Source organism: Saccoglossus kowalevskii, chromosome 15 (genome assembly GCF_978046115.1).
Source record: "Saccoglossus kowalevskii chromosome 15, keSacKowa6.1, whole genome shotgun sequence".
NCBI classification, from domain to species: domain Eukaryota; kingdom Metazoa; phylum Hemichordata; class Enteropneusta; family Harrimaniidae; genus Saccoglossus; species Saccoglossus kowalevskii.
Window position 1 is genome coordinate 32,544,108 of NC_140655.1, and position 23,415 is coordinate 32,567,522.

The 23,415-nt window shown below is 40.2% G+C and overlaps 1 protein-coding gene across 1 annotated transcript in view; it reads left to right on the top strand.

Moving 5' to 3' along the window:
- Window positions 1-2,424: 2,424 nt before the first annotated feature.
- The window catches only part of LOC100375779 (uncharacterized), a 29,433-nt gene continuing 8,442 nt past the window's right edge, over window positions 2,425-23,415 (top strand). The window contains exons 1-5 of the mRNA XM_085508575.1: window positions 2,425-2,584; window positions 6,537-6,686; window positions 7,744-7,871; window positions 19,982-20,129; window positions 20,485-20,732. Coding sequence (XP_085364701.1) covers window positions 2,425-2,584; window positions 6,537-6,686; window positions 7,744-7,871; window positions 19,982-20,129; window positions 20,485-20,732 — 834 coding nt within the window. The remainder of the gene's footprint in view (window positions 2,585-6,536; window positions 6,687-7,743; window positions 7,872-19,981; window positions 20,130-20,484; window positions 20,733-23,415) is intronic.

Below are 23,415 nucleotides of genomic sequence, written 5' to 3' on the forward strand. Positions count from 1 at the left end.
AGAAAACATATAACCATAACGGTAATTGTTCGTTGCATTGTTCACTGACACGACGTTTGAATCAAATTGAATGTTATCATCGGGAACAGTATGACGTTCTCAACACTACACATATAGTCCAGTCAATTTATGGTTTTGACCCATCACAAATTGCAACAGAAATAATTCCAGGGAGGTGTCTATATTGACATACTAAAAGTCTAGAAAAATCAAGGCTTCCGAAATACCTAATTTGCATATATTCAAAATGACCGTTTGATGCATTTTTACAACATGGAAAATATAACTATTAGAACATATCCTATATGATATTTTTTAAATATTCAAGTTGCTGCGATATGGTTTGGTGTGTGCGAATGTATATGACTGAAACATTTTATTGAATAATAATCCTATTTTGCATAAAACCAATATGGCCGTCAAAATAGTATTATTTAAATGTGCAACCTTGGGCAGCCCCTCGGAGTCTGTTTCTCATAATGACTTTGTGAGCCACGCCGTGGGCTGAGGAGGGAACATCGATCCTAGTGACCCGATGTTCACCCCCTCCCCTCTCTCGATCCTGAAACAGTCACTCTCCAGGATCCAGAGTCCTACATTCGGAATTGCTTTGGATCCTACGGAGTGCTGGACGTAGGGGGAAACGCACAGACGGTGTTGATGGGCGGACCTTGGTCCCCCGCTGGATAGAGGCCTAAGTCCTTAGGACAGGTCAATTTTTTTCCGCTGGACCAAGCGCTACCCATTTGAACGGTGTTTGAGACTGGCGCCAGCAGAATCTGGAGTCAAATCTCGCGTCCGATTGGATCCTTCGATTCCTCCCCGACCCCGGTACCACAAATTGGGACGGGTAAAGGGGGTGGACACGTTCATGGAATATTTCAACTAGTTAGTCAGAAACAATCCACGCACCGAGAGCCGTGTGGCGACCCTCAACTTTCGAGTTGTGGCCAGCCCACTGGAACGAATTGTTTTGCGCTGCCAGCACTCTGAAGTCTCAATGACGGAATGCACCAGCCTCCTAGACCAGCAGACACAGCCATTGGTGGGACACCACATGGCTATGTAGGATATCCTGCAGTGTCATCTGGCTCTCGTGGCAGGGGCTGCCTCTGTACAGTGGAATGTGGTTTTGGCTGTTTTCACTGGGCGCATCACCCCCTCAGTTATGCAGGCTGGACCTCCCCCACCCTCTTCTTTTTTGAGGATAGAAGGAGCAGTCTCAGTGCTTTGGGATCCCACTGACTAATTGGTAGAGGTGAGACCCACGAGCCAGTTTGGCTTCTGCCAAGGGCAAGCGGTAAGGACTCCAAGCTGAGAAAATGTAATGACCAAAGTCGGCACCCACTGGCCAGAGGTAGCCAGGAGGCAAGCATCCCAGCTCTTCTGGGGGATGGAAGAGTGGCGAAATGCCCCCCTGGAAGAAGGGACCAGGCCTACCCAGCTTGCAGGGGAAGTAGGTTTGATGCTTCCGCTTGCGACAAGGGAGATGGGCATATGTTTGACAGGAGGCAGAGTCACAACCTATCAACTTCTACAGGCCTCACAGGGTCTCACCTCGGCGGAGGAGAGATCACCCCGATGTGGAACCGCTGAACCTATACATCTTCGTCGCACTGATTGCATTGGTATATTCTGGTTCAGAAGCAGCGAGTAACCGATCTCTGGACTCTCCAGGTGGCGATATACGGTTACAAGATTCCACTGCAATCTCCACCCCCTGGCACCAGCCCCCATTTGGGGCACTACCAGGGGACCCCCGCAAAGCAGGAGCAATCCAACAGAAGGTAGATAGTTTGCTTACAAAGGGCGTTATGCACAGGATAGGGGACTCCGGTGTTAAGTCGTGGCTTCTACTCGCAAGTATTAGTGGTTCCAAAGACTACAACTGAGACTACAGGTGGCTGTGCCCCGTTCTGGACTTAAGCAGACTAAATCAGTATCAGCTTCCTGGAAATGCCGAGCACCATATTATTCTCCATGCTCTGTCTCAACAAGTTAGCTTCACTTGATTTAAGCAATACTTACCCGCACATACCGATACACCCAGTGAGTCAGCGACTCCCTCGATTCGTCCAGTTGGGCCAAGTAGTCAAGCACGGGGTGCTCCTCTTCTGGTTTTGCATGGCTCCATACGTATTCACCAGAGTGTGGAAACAGGTGGTGCTACTTCCACGCCGGTACACTTCACATCGGTAAACATCAACATGTACCTAGATGGCTGGTTGCTACCCAACCAACAAGTGGTGGTTAGTCAAACATTAAGGCTAACACCAGATTTTCTAGGCCAGTTGTGCTTCCTAGTAAATCGAGCAAGTCCCACTCTCAGCCAACACATCAGTTGGTGTTCCTGGCCAGGGAATTCGACACAGAGGTGGTTTTGGTACAGTCACTGTAGGTCCATTGCTTAAACGACCTAGCCAAATGCCTAGTCAGCGTTCCCTCTGTGTCCCTCCGAGAACTAAGTCGGATCATCAGAATGATGTCAGTGTTTCGCAGGGTAGTTCCGCCAGGCTGTGTTACGCAGCTGCCCATTACAGCGCACTTTTGTTGCAACACTGGGCTCTCTTACGGGAGGTGAGAGGTGAGTAACACTCTCGGACCAAGCAAGGGATGCCTTGCCCTGGTGGTCGGCAATTGCCAACCTCAGACAGGGGGTCCCCTTGCCACGGCTATAACTCTGGAAACGGATGCCTCCCTCACATGGCAAGTGCACCTATTGGACGAACAAGCCCAACAGAAAATATGGCCCCTGCGTTAGATTCAAGACTGCCATATCAACTGGCTCGAACTGAAAGAAGTGTGCTTAGCACTACTTCACTTTCCACCCATGGTTGAAGACCACAGCGTCTTATTTCACACAGACAACACAGTGGTGGTATCCTATAGCTACAATGAGGGGGGATCAGATACCCATAGTTGTCAGTCCTAGCGGGGCAAATTCTTCTTTGGTACCTGGAATACACTGGTGTACCACTTACACGCATCGAGGCTTTCAGTTGACTCACTCAGATTTTTTTCTGACTCGGCTGCCAACGTCCTGGTCAGGGCGAACAGGGATCCCACCAACACAGCCTACACCTCGAAATGACGTGTGTACACTGATTTGTGTAGTGGAAGGGACATCCATGCCATTCCTTTGTTGGCCAGACAGCTGACTTTCCGTCCACCGTTTGAACGAAATGAACTTGTCCTTTAGCTATTGTTGGTTTTAGGTCAGCCTTGTCACCCACCATTGGGATTCTCTGGGGACGAGGCTAGCTGGTTGTCCTACCATTAGGAGACGGTTTACTGTTTAATCAGAGGCCTGACCCCGAGCGAGAGAGCCAACCAATTCAAACTTATCGGTTGTGTTGGCCGCTCTAAGCAGACAGCCCTTTGAGCCTCTCCGATCAAGTCAGGATAAAGACACGAACCGGGTTTCTGCCAGGAAGCAAATCCCAGGACGCGATCCACAACCGATCGCGGCAGCACCTGAATTTCTCTTGAGGAGAGTGAGATGCAACTACTCCACAGATTGTCGCAGTCTCAGATGTACCAAGCAAAACCTTGAATGACGACGATCTGGATGCACAAATTTAGTTCAGATATCTGATGAAGATAGCAATTACATTAATCAAACAACAAACTTTTGGGCAGAATTTAATCAAAAATATAGTTTATAGAGTTGAAAATTTACGTTTAAATGGTCTATTGTGTATATAGTATAGCAGATTTGTAGATCCAACCAAGGTGTTTCATTCCTCTAGTTTTTCTTTTAGATGTGACGGCCATGTTGGATTTATGCAGATGAAGCCTCCGTCCACCCAGGAAACCATTTATTTACATCTTGTCTGTACTGTACGATTCTGTTTAAAATTGTATTCTAGCATCTTAAACTTATTACTTATGCCACATAGAAGAAAAGCCGGAAAGGGAGTTACATTAAATAATTATATTATCGCGGCCATATTGGATTTATGCTAATTTTCATCTACCAAATCTCCGACTCAAAACAGTACCATAGCATCATGAATTTTTAAAATACCTCATCTAGAATTAAAGATATGTCCAAATAGTTATATTTCCATGTTGTAAAAATGTGCAAAACGGCCATTTTGAATATATGCAAATTAGGTATATTTCGGAAGCCTAGTTTTTCCTAGACTTTTAGTATGTTAATCTAGATACCTTTACGAAAAGCACCGTGAGGAAATTATTTCTGTTGCAATTTGTGATGGGTTGGCCCCCCTTTTTTGCTAGAATGACTGGACTAAAATGCGCCTCTCACTGTAAGAGTCGACGAGCTTCTCCGTTATGTTACAACGTATCGCTACACTGTGCCAACAAGAAAACACGAAATAGCCTGTGGTGATTCGTTCTCACAGTGACTAGGTGGGCACGCGCAATTCAAATATCTGACAAACTTGCATAAAAGGAATGTCACTAGAAATCTGTGAAGTGATAGCACGTAGCATTAACCTATAATTTGGAATAAATGATTTTTGGTATGTGGAATAATTTAAATATGAATGTCAAACTATACACAATATACTGTAGAACTAAAGACACGTTTAGCAGAAGCTTGTTATTAAACACTGGAATCTAAATTAAGTAATTATCCTAAACATGGACGCTCGAATTGTTCTAGCTCATTAATGTGCACATCCCGTTCCCTGCACTGTTATGACATAATAACTTGCAGTGCATTCCCTGCATTTTCTAATTAACACACAAACTATAAAGATTCATAACAGGTGCGCTATGAGATATAAAATCTAGCGTACATGTTTTAAGAAAATAAATAAAACCATATGCTGAATTAACAAGACGTATTGGCCAATTAACACATATATGATAACAGTGTCAAGTCCCTTACTGATACTGTATATCAGAACGAAATCGCAGCAGGTGTAGTAAAAAGATATAATTTATCATGGATGTTTTAAACAAACATTTATTCAAGGTAAGCACGTAATTACGTGCCAATTACCGCATAGAAGATAACAGTGTTACAACACCTGTCTCGTATTACACGGTGATACATTCTTAGCACACTTTTAAAGAAGAACTAACGAGATGGGATGGGGGAGGGGTAAATGTGTTCACAGCATTTAATTTAATTATATTATATGAGACAATATATAATATATATCAATCGTGGAACCTTTCATTCTGTTCTTGTTATGTGAGTGCGACTAATTAAATTTAGATATCTGAAATATCTTGTCTACGTCACTGTAGATATCATGGTTGCAACTATTTTGACTTAAGTAATAGAGAAGGGTAACTATTTCACAAGTGTTCTTATATCACTGTTAATACTTCTTTTAACTGTTATACTGTTCACGATGTTTCAATTGTCTTTACATTTATATGGCGTTGAAGATAGTACACGAATAGCTACAAATATAAAGTGTAATACCCCACGCAAAGTGGTTTGTCCCAATACGTTTATGTCCCCCATGCAATATGGTTTGGCCCAAGACGACCAGTGTGGTATATTTGAGCCGTACATGAAGACAAGCTATATATTTCCAATCAGACAGACGTCAACAATTCTATGTGATACATCTTATTCAAGGTAGGCTCACTGACATTACTAAACTATTCAGACACACAGTGCTTTTACATTCGAGTATTATATATATATATAGCCATAAAGCCCATAATCATGTATGCACATAATTTTATCAATGTGAATACGGGCTTATATTACTACTCATTGTAGCAATGTTACAGGTATAGTAGAAATGTGTCATTATAGCAAGGCTAAATGTCTTTTATATTATTATATGCAAACATACTATACACCTACAAAATCGACAACAAGTATCCTGAAGATTTTCTATTTACTAAAAATGCGCCTGAATTTTGAAATGTTGTGACTTTGCCAATCAGTGTACAGAGTCAAGAAATTTGGTTTGGTGGTGGGGAATCTATAAAATTACTTTTGCCTACATACTTATTGTTAGACTGGTGGTATAATGGAGGGGGGGGGTATTGCTCGGTGGAAGCAGGCAATAATAATTTTATTGATAGTTATTAAATCATAATGGTTACAAAAAGTTCTGTTGTCATGGCCATTGTCCATATAACTGGGTTATAACAAATAATGTTACCATCCCTGAAACAATAATATGTGTGTATAATTTTGCATACAATAACAATATTTGGGAAACTATTTATAGTTACATGTATATTTATGTAGATGACATCGATATAAATAAGGGAATATGATCTTTAAGAAGTATTCATTGTCATTGATCACAAAAGACGCCCATCAAAAAATGATAAGATGTTTAATGTTATAAATTGATATCAGTGTTTTCACTGTATGTGTGGTTACACGTAATTGTACAGATATTGTGTATTATTAATGATTGTCCTTATTTAGTCTATTTAAAAATAAACGTTTTTAGGAACTAATGCAAGAAATCAACACTTAAAGTTATTAAAAAACATTTAATTAACGCAGCTATACATAGAACCTATTATATGACTAGAACAAACCCACCATACATACCATATACTAGTATGTTTTCTTCTTGTTTCAGATTACGTAATGAAGTTATTATTCCTAGCGGCTATTATAGCCACTGTAGCTGCTTACCATGGACCACCGGTTCCAAACCATCTTGACGTATTGGATAAAATCTCTGTTGTATGTCCATGGGATCCCACTCTCGCCTCTTATGACCCACTAAGTATGAACATAAATATTTAATAATAAAATAACTTTTTATTTTTCCAATTAAACTACAATAATATCCAAAATGGGCGGACTCTACTGTGTTACTCAATGAGTTCAGGTCGGAGTGAGTGTTCTTTGGTTACTGGGTGGTTTATTAAATATATAAAGGCGGGACTGAGGTTACATGATGTTGCCTGCCTTCAGATAGTTCCGCACATTTTAGTGACTCATGTTTTCTGATGGTTCTACGTGGGGGATTGGTAGTTCAAGTACAAAGGCCAGAGAGAAGGAGGTAGAAGTCTTCGTGGGGGATTGGTAGTTCAATTACAAAGGCCAGAGAGAAGGAGGTAGAAGTCTACGTGGGGGATTGGTAGTTCAAGTACAAAGGCCAGAGAGAAGGAGGTAGAAGTCTACGTGGGGGATTGGTAGTTCAAGTACAAAGGCCAGAGAGAAGGAGGTAGAAGTCTACGTGGGGGATTGGTAGTTCAAGTACAAAGGCCTGAGAGAAGGAGGTAGAAGTTCTCAGCAGGAGTTTTAACACCTAGACGACCTGACATAGGTCTGTCATGTACTGTCTGTATCAGTTCTTCCGAAGCGCTGGGACAGTAAAAACAAAGGGCTCATATTAAATTGTCTTCCCACTTTGTCCTTGGTAACACCTTCGTTCAACCACCTTATGAATCTGGCCATTATTGAGTGCATTCTGATAACAGTTAATGACAGCTGTGATCTCAAACAACCGTGCAAAAATGCAAACCTTAAAATTCTTCTGGACTTGAGATTTAGAGCAGGTGTGTGAAAGACAATGTTCCAATGTTATTCACCTAATTGACCTGTAATATTCAACATAAATTTAATAATATGTGGACACCTGTTGTTATTTACTGAGTTAATAAACAATTTCGACAGGTGTGGCAGACTGAACACAGTCAGTGTGTCAACAATATTGTGTTTCCTAAATTGTTTAAAGTAATGGTATTTTAAAACATTAGAAGTATATTCTTTTATCTTTCTTTCTTTTTAAATTGATCACCAATCTGTGTTTTAAACATTCTTTTTCTCATTTACAGTATATATGGCACAATACACAGCAATCTATATAGTGGGACATGGTCTTGATTACTTTCATGAAAACCATGAAGCACCAGGAGGATTATATAATACAGATTATCTATGGGATTTTGATCTTCCTAATGAGGTACTTATTCAGTTTTCATGAATTGTGCACAATAACCATATATCGTATCTAAAAATATCCGTGTACAAGTTTTGTACCACCTTGGACACTACTACAACAGTATACAGGTGTTTGTCGAATGCTAAGTTATCGCTTAAAAATGGACGTGTAATCAAACAATTGGACCAATGAGAAACCGTTGGTACGATGATGCGATATGCAAACGAATACACATTTGGTACCCTGTAACACTTGATCTTTCATTGCATCATGTGTAAAAACAAAATGGCTGTCTTACAGTAAATTGGCTTATTGTCCGGAGCCATATTCCAGAGAAGTATTGTCCTTTAATAATGGCAAAATATAATTAGTATACAGTATATAATGTGTATACACTGTGATATAATGCGGATATCGTGATATAATACGGATACACCGTGATATACCGCGGATATCGTGATATAATACGGATACACCGTGATATAATGCGAATATCGTGATATAATACGGTTACACCGTGATATAATGCGAATATCATGATATAATACGGATGCGCCGTGATATAATGCGGATATCGTGATATAATGCGGATATCGGGATATAATACGGATATCGTGATGTAATACGGATACGCCGTGATAAAATGCGGATATCGTGATATAATACAGATATCGTGATATAATACAGATACACCGTGATATAATACGGATATCGTTATATAATGCGGGTATCGTGATATAATACGGATACGCCGTGATATAATACGGATATCGTGATATAATGCGGATACGCCGTGATATAATGCGGATATCGTGATAGAAAACGGAAACGCCGTGATATAAAACGGAAACGCCGTGATATAATACGGATATCGTGATATAATGCGGATGTCGTGATATAATACGGATATTGTGATATAATACGGATATCGTGATATAAAACGGATACGTCGTGATATAATGCGGATATCGTGATATACCGCGGATCCACATAAATATAATTTTAATACGCTGTCATAATATACATATACATTTTGATCTAATGTGAATATATCATGATTTAATGCTGATACACCGTCATATAATATAAATTATGTAATGCTGACACACCGCAGATTATATTCGGCAGATGCGGACATATGGATATAATCTAGATACACCGTGACATAATGCTAATCAACATGTATATTGTCATATAATATACTACAGATTCATCAATATATATTGTAAATTCGCTGTATTTGGGTCTTCCCAGTCAGCGATAGTTGTTTTAGGTGTGTTGGAAATGGACCATTGTTTCATTGTCCTCCTGTTTTTACGTTAAATGTTCTCAGCGAGGGCCCGTTTGTTGTAGCATCTATCAAGCCTGTTCATTCATTCGTATTTTTCATCTGTGTTTTTAATGACAAATACAATATTACCCTTTATATAGGTTCCCCGTCATAGGCCTTGGTTGATCGTCGCGTGCATTGAATCTCTTAGGGTACAATAAACATTAAGCCTGTATATCACTTTATTGCCACTTGAGAAACTAAAACGCCTGAATTTGCTTTTGTAGGATATATGTATTTTGTATTAGTGCGCCCTCACAGTTTGTGTGCAAAAGCGCCCTCATAAGTCAATAGTGTGTTTTACTGTGTACAAGATGGCTGCCTCCTATGCTGGTTGCTACGTTGGTGCCGTGAAGCTTTCGGGATCGTGTTAGCATTGTCTGAAGGGTGTGTGTATGACTCTATCGTACAGATTGTGAACTCTTAGTGCCAGCAGCAGTATCTGAGCCATTATTGACAGTTCTGTTGACAAATAGCCGTGATATGACAATATCGTTTTAGAGGTTGGTCTACACATGTGCATTATGCAAATGAGTAAATTTGCATGGTGAGGGAAATTCGTGACATTTCTTGTTGTTATCTGAGTTCTGCGTTGAAGTGTTTATTCTTGTACCTGATGTTCTGACATTTTTTTATATTGAACCGTTTTGCTGAATTTGATTGTTCGTCTCACTTCCTGTATCTGGCTGCTGCCTTATCTCCGAGGAATTCTCCGAATGTGTCAATCTACCGTCTACTAGCTTCCTGTGGTCATCTACATTGCCCGGGCCGACGTGGGACAATCCAGTAAATAGGACATTATAGTTGAATCGTGTGTATATTGAACTGCATCTATCACTATAGTACCCCTATAGTGTAAATTGTATTTCTGACCCCGTGTGTTATGTATCTTTTATTCTTATCCACCAATGTGTACTACATGTATATACCATGATAGTGCATTCCAATAATACATCTATGAGACGTATGTTTTGCATAGTAGTGTCTTTATTAATTTAACTATTTATATATTGTGTTGAGCAACACCAACGCGTATTAGTCCCCACGATCATTCAGTCCGATCAGCACACAGTCGTTATCTTAGTGGATATAGTGTTATAATTGCACTGGGGTTGGTATTGTTGCTAAATACCTGAGTACCCTACCCTTACATTTGGCGCCCAACGTGGGGCTGTGTTGCTGTATTTTTAAGTTGTGTATCTACTGTTTGAAAACTTGAATTGTAGGCTGTGCTTGTACAGCACCCTTAGTGTACAGTAGTAGTATAGTGAGTTGAATTGGACTAGTTTGGTCAGGACTCCCACTACCCTTTTTGTTGTGCATTGATATTTTATTTTACATCATTCTACTTGTATTTTTGTATTTCTACAGTGTATTTTACAAATTTTAAGAATCTTAGTATTTTTAACACTTAGGTGTTAGGTCACAACAGTCTACTTTGAACTTGAAGCAAGTGGCTACAGTGTGACCATCCATGTGCTACAGTGTATCCTTTACTTAATATTATTCATTCAGTGTACCTAATACTGTTACAGTGCAAACTTTTATATACTACAAGTGTCATCCACCTTGTGCAGTTACCAGTGTATGCCATTTGTTACATTGTTACAATTATCCCCTGTTGGTAGACATAGTGTATGCTACATGGTCACTAGAATATAGATTCTTTTTTTTTTTCCGTTTGTAAACATAAATTGCATCATTAACATCTTGTATTTTCACAGTTCTTAGGTCATTTTTACATACTGCTTAATAATGGCTTCTGAAGGTGTTCCTGAGAATGACATGCAGTGTTCTGTACTTGTTGATGATATTCCCCCTGAGTTCAGTAAAGAACAAATTGTAGAACGTTTTCAGGAGTTTGGTGAGATCGTTAAGGTTGTGTTACCGATTGATGCTGAAACACAACAACATGAGGGATATGGTCTGTTTCGATATGCTGATAAAACACATGCACTTCAGGCCATTAACACACTCAATAAGGTTGAACTTGGCTCTTCAGTACTAACAGTTGCTCTAGTTCCTTCTTTCATGAGAAAACAGCTTAGAAGAAATGAAAATAAAGCAAGACATGTCGATGGTAATAATACAACGCCACCACCTATACCTGACCAGTCGTCAGATGGCTCCAAGGTGAGAACAACTACTAATAACCTTTCTGGTAATTACAGTAGTAATATTCCTGTAATGTTGCCGCCAGCCATGTTTCAACCACCACGTCTGTCCACGTTTTCTGGTATTGCAAGTAACAAGGCTGATGTTAGTTTTGTCGCCTGGAAGTATGAGATTGAGTGTTTACGTGCCACTCATAGTTCTGACGTGTTGGTCCCTATCATCAGAAGGTCACTAAGAGGTCAGGCCTATGAAATCATTATGCGCTTAGGGTCAGGTGCCACCTTGGATGACATTGTTGCTAAGTTGGAAGGAAGGTATGGTGTTGTGGAAAGTGGTGCAACATTGCTACAGCAATTCTACAATAGTGTACAGAAAGAAGGTGAAAGTTGTGCTGATTATGGATGTCGCTTAGAATTAGCCATTCATAAGGCAAGAGACCGTGGCGGCATAACAGACACAGCTGTGGATGAAACGCTGAGGACTGTGTTCTGGAGAGGTCTACGAGAGGAACAGGTGAAGAACATAGCAAGGCATGAGTACAGAGGTTGTGAATCATTTGATCGCTTACTACAAGTTGTAAGACTGGCAGAAGAAGAAGTGAGGGAAAGCAAGAGTGAGGTGACTACAAAACAACCTCATTCTGGCCAGGCTCGACAGTCAGTGGTTGCAGAGAAAGAATCAACTGAATCTGTTTCTGAAATGCGTGAGCTTCGGAAGACAATCCAACAACTGACAGAACGGTTAGCTCGATTAGAGAATAAAGAGTCTACACAAACAGAAAGAGGAAGGCCACAAGAAAGAAGACCAGCTAAGGGGCCGTGCTTCGGTTGTGGTGAGGAAGGACATTACGTGAAAAACTGTCCAAACCATAAAACTCCAGGTACGTGGACAAAGAATTTAAACGTCAAGCTGCCTCTGCCACAGGGCGAGCAGTAGGTAGATTGATGGTGAGCCCTAAACATGTCCTCCTTGGTTCAGCAAGTGTGATGAATAGGATCGTTGGTAAAGCTAATGAGGAAATGGCAACTGTCAATGGTGTAAATTGTAAGTGTTTGATTGACACTGGTTCTCAGGTAACCACCATTAGTGAGTCTTTCTACAAGCAAAACTTGTCGGAACTGTCCATTAAACCGGTAACTGATTTCTTGTCCATCGAGGGTGCAGGAGGTCATCATGTACCGTTTTTGGGGTACCTTGAGTTGCAGTTGACATTTCCCTTGGAGGCTTTTGGTAACGATGGTGTGTTTGATGTATTGACTCTTGTTGTTCCAGATAATTGTTATAATAGTACCGTGCCTCTCACTGTTGGTACTAATGTGTTGTTGGAGTGTAGAGAGTACTGCAGAGAGACGTGTGGTTCTCGCTACATGAGAAACATAGATATGTCACCAGTATGGAAAGCTGCCTACCACCGATTGAACGCAAGAGACCGTTTCTGTGGGAAAGCTGGCTATCTGGGTGAAGTAAGGGCTAGTTCAAAACAACCTGTTAACATACTACCAGGCCAATCAACTGTCATTCATGGAGCCATAAAAGCTGGACCGAAGGGTGACGAGTATGTTGTTGTCGTTGAACCTGTTGAGAACAATGGACTATCTAGTAGTCTGATGGTTAGTCCAACAGCTGTGACAATGAAATGTGCTGGCAACAAATGTTTTGTCCCAGTGCATGTCTACAATATTTCGACAAAGTCTGTTACTGTTAGACCAAGAGATGTGATAGGTGAAGTGCAAGCTGTTACGTGGGCAGGTGAACCATCAAGTTATGAAGCATTGTGCCACCGACAATCTGTATGTGTTGGCACAACTAACAAGGATACTTTTGATATGGCAAGTAGACAGAGTGCCAAATCAATGTATTGTGAGACATCAAAGAGAAGAAATATAGAATTTGACCTTAGTGAGTCACCGATAGACAGATCACAGCGAGAACAGGCACTTGAGTTGTTGGATCGCATGTCCCCAGTCTTTGCATCAGACGAGAATGACTTGGGCTACACAACGGCAGTAGAACACAAAATACACCTTACAGATAATATACCTACCCGAGAACGTCATAGAAGAATACCACCCTCACAGTATGATGAATTGAGACTACTCTTGCAGAGCATGTTAGATGCAGGTGTCATTCGAGAATCTCATAGTCAATATGCATCCCCCATTGTCTTGGTAGCCAAGAAGGATGGCTCAACTCGTCTATGCATTGACTACCGCAAATTGAACGCCAAAACCGTTCGTGACTCGTATGCTTTACCAAGAATCGAAGAATCGCTTGACACATTGAGTGGTTCTCACTGGTTTTCATCGATAGATCTTAAGAGTGGATACTGGCAGATTGGTGTGGCGGAGGAAGACAAACATAAGACCGCTTTCACTACGCCGTTAGGATTCTACGAGGCGAATCGCATGCCTTTTGGGTTGACTAATGCCCCTAGTACATTTCAAAGGCTCATGGAGAAATGCATGGGCGATTACAATTTAAAGCAGTGTCTTGTGTACCTTGATGACATTATCGTGTTTTCGAAAACATTTGAAGAACATGTAGAGAGACTGGAAGCTGTCCTTAACAGATTACACAAGTACGGTCTAAAGGTCAAATTGTCTAAGTGCCAAGTGTTTCGTAAAGAGGTCAAGTACCTTGGTCATGTGATCTCGTCTGAAGGTGTTCAAACTGATCCAGAAAAGTTGAAAGCTTTGAAGACTTGGCCAGTCCCAAAGAGTGCCAAAGAAGTTAAGTCCTTTGTGGGGTTCGCTGGTTATTATAGGCGTTTTGTTGATGGGTTTTCAAAGATTTGTAAACCGCTGCACAGACTCACTGCAGGACTTCCTTCAAAGAAGCGGAAGGGTGAGAAAAGATATAAATCTCAGCAACCTCAACCTGAATTCAAGTGGACTAGTGAATGTCAAAATGCATTTGATACTCTGATAGAGAAGCTCACATCACCACCGATTCTTGGCTTTGCTGATTACAATCTGAAGTTTGAACTTCACACTGATGCAAGTTACTCAGGTTTAGGAGCTGCACTCTATCAGGAGCAGAATGGTAGAAAGCGAGTCATAGCCTATGCTAGTAGAGGCCTTTCAAGGAGTGAGATGAACTACCCGGCTCACAAACTAGAATTTCTTGCCTTAAAATGGTCGGTGACTGAGAAATTCCATGAGTTCTTGTATGGTAATAACTTCAAGGTCGTAACAGACAATAACCCTTTAACATATGTCACTACCACTGCCAAGTTAGATGCTACAGGTCATCGATGGCTGGCAGCACTATCTACATATAACTTCACTCTTGAATACCGTCCTGGTCGCAGAAATGGAGATGCAGATGGGTTATCTCGTATACCACGTGACACAGATCCTCCAGAAGTTAGAGGACAGATAAATAATGACTTGATTAAGGCTGTTTGTCAATACCACATGACTAACCTTAACTATAGACAGGCAGTGAATGCTATGCCACCCTTAGTGGAATCCTTGAGTACTAATCCAGAGGCAATTCCTAAGAGTCTTCATGAACCAATGCCATGGCCTGGTAGGGAAACATTACCGACCATTACCATGCCACAGTGGAAAGAACTGCAACTACAGGACGAGGTCATCAAACATGTGTATAACTACAAGATAGAGAATATACGTCCTAGTGTGCAGGAGAGGAAAACAGAATCGCCTGATGTACAACTGATGTTGAAAGAATGGGAGCATCTTTGTTTTCGAAGTGGAGTACTACACCGTTGGCATACTGGTGTTGATGGCCAGAAGTCTTATCAACTGGTTTTACCAAAAGATTATCGTAAGAGGGCACTGGAAGGACTACATGATCATGTTGGACATTTAGGGAAGGAGAGAACATTAGATCTGGTGAGAAGTAGGTTTTACTGGCCAAGAATGGCACAGGATGTTGACCATAAGATAGTAAACTGTGAGCAGTGTATATTACGTAAGACATCAGGGCGACAGGTTACTGCACCGTTGGTTAACATTAGAACATCTTACCCTATGGAACTTGTCTGCATGGACTTTCTTTCCTTAGAGGAATCAAAAGGTGGTGTTGCCGATATCCTCATGATTACTGATCATTTCTCGCGCTATGCAGTTGCCATACCCACACGAAACCAAACCGCAAAAACTACAGCAAAACATCTATGGGAGAACTTCTTCTTTCATTATGGATTTCCCGCAAGGTTACATTCAGATAGAGGTCGTAATTTCGAGTCTGAGGTGATATGTGAACTGTGCAAATTACTAGGGATAGAGAAATCAAGGACGACACCTTACCACCCACAAGGGAATGGTCAGGTTGAGAGACTGAACAGAACATTGCTAGGCATGCTGGGTACACTGAGTGATGAAAAGAAACAAGATTGGAAATCTTATGTAGCCCCCCTAGCACATGCATATAATTGTACCAAACATGATTCGACAGGCTTTGCACCGTACTACTTAATGTTTGGACGACATCCACGCTTACCCATTGATGTATATCTGGGTATAGAACTGGAAGATAATGTGAACAGAACTCACCATGAGTATGCTAAATCGTTAAGAGACAGACTGAGTTTTGCTTACAAACTTGCATCTAGAGAGGCTGAGAAGGCAGCAGATAGTAACAAGAAGAGATATGACATGAAATCACGAGAATCTATACTTCATCCAGGTGATAGAGTGTTAGTCAGGAACGTGCGGATCAGAGGTAAACATAAACTTGCTAATCGTTGGGAACGTCATCCTTACAGAGTAGTCAAGCAACTTGACTCAGAGCTTCCTGTTTATGTGGTTCGTTCAGAACACAAGAAAGGCCGTGATCGTACATTGCATCGCAACCTGTTACTTACCTGTTCTTCTTTGCCCTTTCCTCAATCCTCTCAGCATAACCGAGATGCTACACGAAGGAAAAGAGTTCTTCAAAGTCGTGACCCAGAGAGTGATGATAGAAATAGTGAAGATTCTACAAGTGAAAGTGAGACTGGAATCGAATATATTCCAGCCGCCGTACCTGTACATGTAACTGATACTCTTAATCAGTCTGATAATCCAGTCAGTGGCGAAGAAGAATCTGAAGTGCTGCTACCAGTAACCCCAGATGACACAGATGACAGTGTTCGACCCATTGCTCAAATGGATACTAATGAACATTTGTTAAGTTCTGAGCCTGTGGTGGAAGAGGACATGGTGGTTGAAGCTCAAGATGATGATGATGATACTGTCCCTGTTGATGATCAACCGGAAGAAGATGATCCGCCGTTGAGAAGGTCAACTAGAGCAATTAACCCCCCCAATCGTCTTACATATGCACACATAAGTACAAAACCTGATTGGATAGTGAAAGCGGAGTTTCTTGCTAAAATGAAGGAACAGTTCATTGATGAGTCTAGCAGTATTTGTAATACAATACTTGACATTGTGTCAAAAGCTTAGGTTAGGTTAGGTTAGGAGTGACCATGTTAGCTTTTTAAGTTAATGTCGGGACGTCATTTCTAAAACCAGGGGAGAGTGTAGGATATATGTATTTTGTATTAGTGCGCCCTCACAGTTTGTGTGCAAAAGCGCCCTCATAAGTCAATAGTGTGTTTTACTGTGTACAAGATGGCTGCCTCCTATGCTGGTTGCTACGTTGGTGCCGTGAAGCTTTCGGGATCGTGTTAGCATTGTCTGAAGGGTGTGTGTATGACTCTATCGTACAGATTGTGAACTCTTAGTGCCAGCAGCAGTATCTGAGCCATTATTGACAGTTCTGTTGACAAATAGCCGTGATATGACAATATCGTTTTAGAGGTTGGTCTACACATGTGCATTATGCAAATGAGTAAATTTGCATGGTGAGGGAAATTCGTGACATTTCTTGTTGTTATCTGAGTTCTGCGTTGAAGTGTTTATTCTTGTACCTGATGTTCTGACATTTTTTTATATTGAACCGTTTTGCTGAATTTGATTGTTCGTCTCACTTCCTGTATCTGGCTGCTGCCTTATCTCCGAGGAATTCTCCGAATGTGTCAATCTACCGTCTACTAGCTTCCTGTGGTCATCTACATTGCCCGGGCCGACGTGGGACAATCCAGTAAATAGGACATTATAGTTGAATCGTGTGTATATTGAACTGCATCTATCACTATAGTACCCCTATAGTGTAAATTGTATTTCTGACCCCGTGTGTTATGTATCTTTTATTCTTATCCACCAATGTGTACTACATGTATATACCATGATAGTGCATTCCAATAATACATCTATGAGACGTATGTTTTGCATAGTAGTGTCTTTATTAATTTAACTATTTATATATTGTGTTGAGCAACACCAACGCGTATTAGTCCCCACGATCATTCAGTCCGATCAGCACACAGTCGTTATCTTAGTGGATATAGTGTTATAATTGCACTGGGGTTGGTATTGTTGCTAAATACCTGAGTACCCTACCCTTACACTTTCTTTACTGTTCCGACGGGAAAATTATGGTACACCTATTAAAAAATTCTGTTTATTATGAATTCTACCCGCACCTAACATCTTGATAGTTTGTTGAGTCAAAGTGTGCAATATTAACAACATAAACATAGTAAGTGCGTCTTCCAGTAATTCGCTTTTATTGCCCTGGATTCGCTGAACTGTCCATGCCCTCCCAGTTTTCAAGGCAAACTAGTTTCTGTGCATCATTGGATGTCCAAAACTGATTTCAAAGGGTTCTGACACTTTGAATGTGTCCTCTGTTGAGCACGGCCCCATATTCAACAGTACGGCTACCTATACTGGTGTTCACATCTGCCACGGGTTAGTAGTACCAGTAATGATGGCCTCCCAAATTATTATGGTGTCCATAGCTTGTCATAAACTTATTATCGACATCAATATCTGACAGGTTTTATCAAATCAAATATGACCTCCCTGTTGTAGTACCTTGTTGTAGTAGAGGCTCCCTTATTTCGAATTCTGTACAGCAAACATGTGACACACATACATATTTAGTTACTTACTGAGTATGATGAGTGATTCGGGTTTCCATGTCGTGATAAGCATCCCGTACCGTCATTGGTATCACTTGGCTTGGGTCCCATATATGGTCGTATGGTCAGTAATTGGGGTTCACGATTCGGAATGAATCCTATATGGCCAGTGGCACAGTTTTTCATGTTTTGGTATGGTTCAGGTGTGGGCATAGAACGAATCCCTCAATCTGTTCCTGGTATTGTTTGACCACTTGTAAGGTTTCAAATTCCATAATTGTTTTCACCAGCTGTTCGACAGTTTTTTATCGCCCATAGCTAAAACGTTTGATACGCAAATGCAGACATACTACAAGAGTTATATTCGCAAGGATACATGCTTATATCGGGCTCTGGGCATCTCTGACATCCCATGACGAGCCACCATACACCATATACTGGGTCTGACCGTGGTGGGGTAGAGTGGACAAACTCACACAAATAGCGATGTCTTGAAGTAGTTAAACCTACTTTATAATGTTAGGGCTGGCTTATGATAATCACAGTCACATCGGTGCCATAGCTGACTGTCTACATAGTGTAAATGATTGGCAGTCCTCTCCCTTACAGTCACATCGGGGCCATAGCTGACTGTCTACATAGTGTAAATGATTGGCAGCCCTCTCCCTCACAGTTACATCGGTGCCATAGCTGACTGTCTACACAGTGTAAATGATTGGCAGTCCTCTCCCTCACAGTCACATCGGTGCCATAGCTGACTGTCTACACAGTGTAAATGATTGGCAGTCCTCTCCGTCACAGTCACATCGGTGCCATAGCTGACTGTCTACATAGTGTAAATGATTGGCAGTCCTCTCCCTCACAGTCACATCGGTGCCATAGCTGACTGTCTACATAGTGTAAATGATTGGCAGCCCTCTCCGTCACAGTCACATCGGTGCCATAGCTGACTGTCTACATAGTGTAAATAATTGGCAGCCCTCTCCATCACAGTCACATCGGTGCCATAGCTGACTGTCTACATAGTGTAAATGATTGGCAGCCCTCTCCATCACAGTCACATCGGTGCCATAGCTGACTGTCTACATAGTGTAAATGATTAGCAGCCCTCTCCATCACAGTCACATCGGTGCCATAGCTGACTGTCTACATAGTGTAAATGATTGGCAGCCCTCTCCATCACAGTCACATCGGTGCCATAGCTGACTGTCTACATAGTGTAAATGATTGGCAGCCCTCTCCATCACAGTCACATCGGTGCCATAGCTGACTGTCTACACAGTGTAAATGATTGGCAGCCCTCTCCGTCACAGTCACATCGGTGCCATAGCTGACTGTCTACATAGTGTAAATAATTGGCAGCCCTCTCCGTCACAGTCACATCGGTGCCATAGCTGACTGTCTACATAGTGTAAATGATTGGCAGCCCTCTCCATCACAGTCACATCGGTGCCATAGCTGACTGTCTACATAGTGTAAATGATTGGCAGCCCTCTCCATCACAGTCACATCGGTGCCATAGCTGACTGTCTACATAGTGTAAATGATTGGCAGCCCTCTCCGTCACAGTCACATCGGTGCCATAGCTGACTGTCTACATAGTGTAAATGATTGGCAGTGAATAATAAACGGAACTGGCTAAAACAATTCCTTCTACTATTCAAGTTTTAAAGCGAATATGACAACGTCTACGAATGTGAAATATGTTTTAATTCACCAGATAATAATATGCTCTTATAATATTTTCAGGGTTGGGATACTGATGGCATGGGTGCTGCAATAGCAGGGGCAGCCGCTGGTTTCTACACTGGTGTTGGGAGAAACATTACTGTTGTTTCTGTGAGAGTAGCTGATGACCCAGACTACAAAAATATTGACATCATGAGATATGAAGATGGTGCGTTTTCCCTCCTTTTTTTATAACTCAGTGTCTGTGTGTATTTTCCAAAATTCTCTGAATGTTAGCAACTACATTTTGTTTTAATATTTACTCTAATATTATTTCTAGAGTTTTCTCAAAATATTTAGACTATTGGGTGAAATAAATATGAAATTAGAACAAACAAACAAAAAATCAAATCCGAAACCGATCACCATTTTTTGAACATATTGGGAATCATTTATCATTTAAGGTAAAATTGTACGAAATTTGCGCAAATACTGATCATCAAATTCATCACGTGATAGTTCCAAACCTCTAATAAAAGTGAACAGCGCATGTGTGTGATTAACTATTTATTTCACTTACACAGGAGTTAATGCGGTTCTCACTGATTACAGAAACCGTAAAATTTCAAATCCAACTGATTACCGTAGAGCTGTTGTATTACTGACTCCATACATTGACACCTCCCTTGCCGATACTACCACCCTTGAATCGCTCGTCTTAGCAATGGTTAACGAATCCCTCACTGTTATTGCTCCAGCCGGCGACAGTTACGATGCTCTTTCTAAAAACTGCATCAATTATTTCCCTGGCAACATGCATGCTGTCGACGGGGTAAGTACTTAGTTCTATACAATTATACATTGCAGGTACTTAAGTTACATTCATTGAAGATACGTAAGTTACAGTCATTGCAGTTACTTAAATTACGGTCATTACAGATACGTAAGTTAAAGTCATTGCAGGTACTTAAGTTACATTCATTAAAGATAAGTAAGTTACAGTCATTGCAGTTACTTAAATTACGGTCATCGCAGATACGTAAGTTACAGTCATTGGAGGTACTTAAGCTACATTCATTAGAGATACGTAAGTTACAGTCATTGCAGGTACTTAAGTTACATTCATTAAAGATACGTAAGTTACAGTCATTGCAGTTACTTAAATTACGGTCATTACAGATACGTAAGTTAAAGTCATTGCAGGTACTTAAGTTACATTCATTAAAGATACGTAAGTTACAGTCATTGCAGTTACTTAAATTACGGTCATCGCAGATACGGAAGTTACAGTCATTGGAGGTACTTAAGCTACATTCATTAGAGATACGTAAGTTACAGTCATTGCAGGTACTTAAGTTACATTCATTAAAGATACGTAAGTTACAGTCATTGCAGTTACTTAAATTATGGTCATTACAGATACGTAAGTTACAGTCATTGGAGGTACTTAAGTTACATTCATTAAAGATACGTAAGTTACAGTCATTGCAGTTACTCAAATTACGGTCATCGCAGATACGGAAGTTACAGTCATTGGAGGTACTTAAGCTACATTCATTAGAGATACGTAAGTTACAGTCATTGCAGGTACTTAAGTTACATTCATTAAAGATACGTAAGTTACAGTCATTGCAGTTACTTAAATTATGGTCATTACAGATACGTAAGTTACAGTCATTGGAGGTACTTAAGTTACATTCATTAAAGATACGTAAGTTACAGTCATTGCAGTTACTCAAATTATGGTCATTACAGATACGTAAGTTACAGTCATTGCAGGTACTTAAAATATGGTCATTACAGTTACGTAAGTTACAGTCATTGCAGGTACTTAAGTTACATTCATTAAAGATACGTAAGTTACAGTCATTGCAGTTACTTAAATTACGGTCACTGCAGATACGTAAGTTACAGTCATTGGAGGTACTTAAGTTATATTCATTAAAGATACATAAGTTACAATCATTGCAGGTACTTAAGTTACATTTATTAAATATACGTAAGTTACAGTCATTGCAGTTACTTAAATTACGGTCATTGTAGATACGTAAGTTACAGTCATTGGAGGTACTTAAGTTACATTCATTAAATATACGTAAGTTACAGTCATTGCAGGTACTTAAGTTACATTCATTAAAGATACGTAAGTTACAGTCATTGCAGTTACTCAAATTATGATCATTACAGATACGTAAGTTACAGTCATTGCAAGGACTTAAGTTACATTCATTAAAGATACGTACGTTACAGTCATTGCAGTTACTTAAATTACGGTCATTACAGATACGTAAGTTACAGTCATTGGAGATACTTAAGTTACATTCATTAAAGATACGTAAGTTACAGTCATTGCAGTTACCCAAATTATGGTCATTACAGATACGTAAGTTACATTCATTAAAGATACGTAAGTTACAGTCATTGCAGTTACTTGAATTACGTCATTGCAGATACGTAAGCTACAGTCATTGCAGTTACTCAAATTATGGTCATTACATATACGTAAGTTACAGTCATTGCAGTTACCCAAATTATGGTCATTACAGATACGTAAGTTACATTCATTAAAGATACGTAAGTTACAGTCATTGCAGTTACTTAAATTACGTCATTGCAGATACGTAAGCTACAGTCATTGCAGTTACTCAAATTATGGTCATTACATATACGTAAGTTACATTCATTGCAGGTACTTAAATTATGGTCATTACAGATACGTGAGTTACAGTCATTGCTGGTACTTAAGTTACATTCATTAAAGATACGTAAGTTACAGTCATTGCAGGTACTTAAGTTACATTCATTAAATATACGTAAGTTACAGTCATTGAAGGTACTTGAGTTATATTCATTAAAGATACGTAAGTTACAGTCATTGCAGTTACTTGAGTTACATTCATTAAAGATACGTAAGTTACAGTCATTGCAGATACGTAAGTTACAGTCATTGTAGGTACTAATGTTACATTCATTAAAAATACGTAAGTTACAGTCATTGCAGTTACCCAAATTATGGTCATTACAGATACGTAAGTTACATTCATTAAAGATACGTAAGTTACAGTCATTGCAGTTACTTAAACTACGGCCATTGCAGACACGTAAGTTACAGTCATTGCAGGTACTTAAGTTACATTTATTAAAGATACGTAAGTTACAGTCATTGAAGGTACTTGAGTTATATTCATTAAAGATACGTAAGTTACAGTCATTGCAGTTACTTGAGTTACATTCATTAAAGATACGTAAGTTACAGTCATTGAAGGTACGTAAGTTACAGTCATTGTAGGTACTAATGTTACATTCATTAAAAATACGTAAGTTACAGTCATTGCAGTTACTTAAATTATGGTCATTACAGATACGTAAGTTACAGTCATTGCAGTTACTTAAATTATGGTCATTACAGATACGTAAGTTACAGTCATTGCAGTTACTTAAGTTACATTCATTAAAGATACGTAAGTTACAGTCATTGCAGTTACTTAAGTTACATTCATTAAGAATACGCAAGA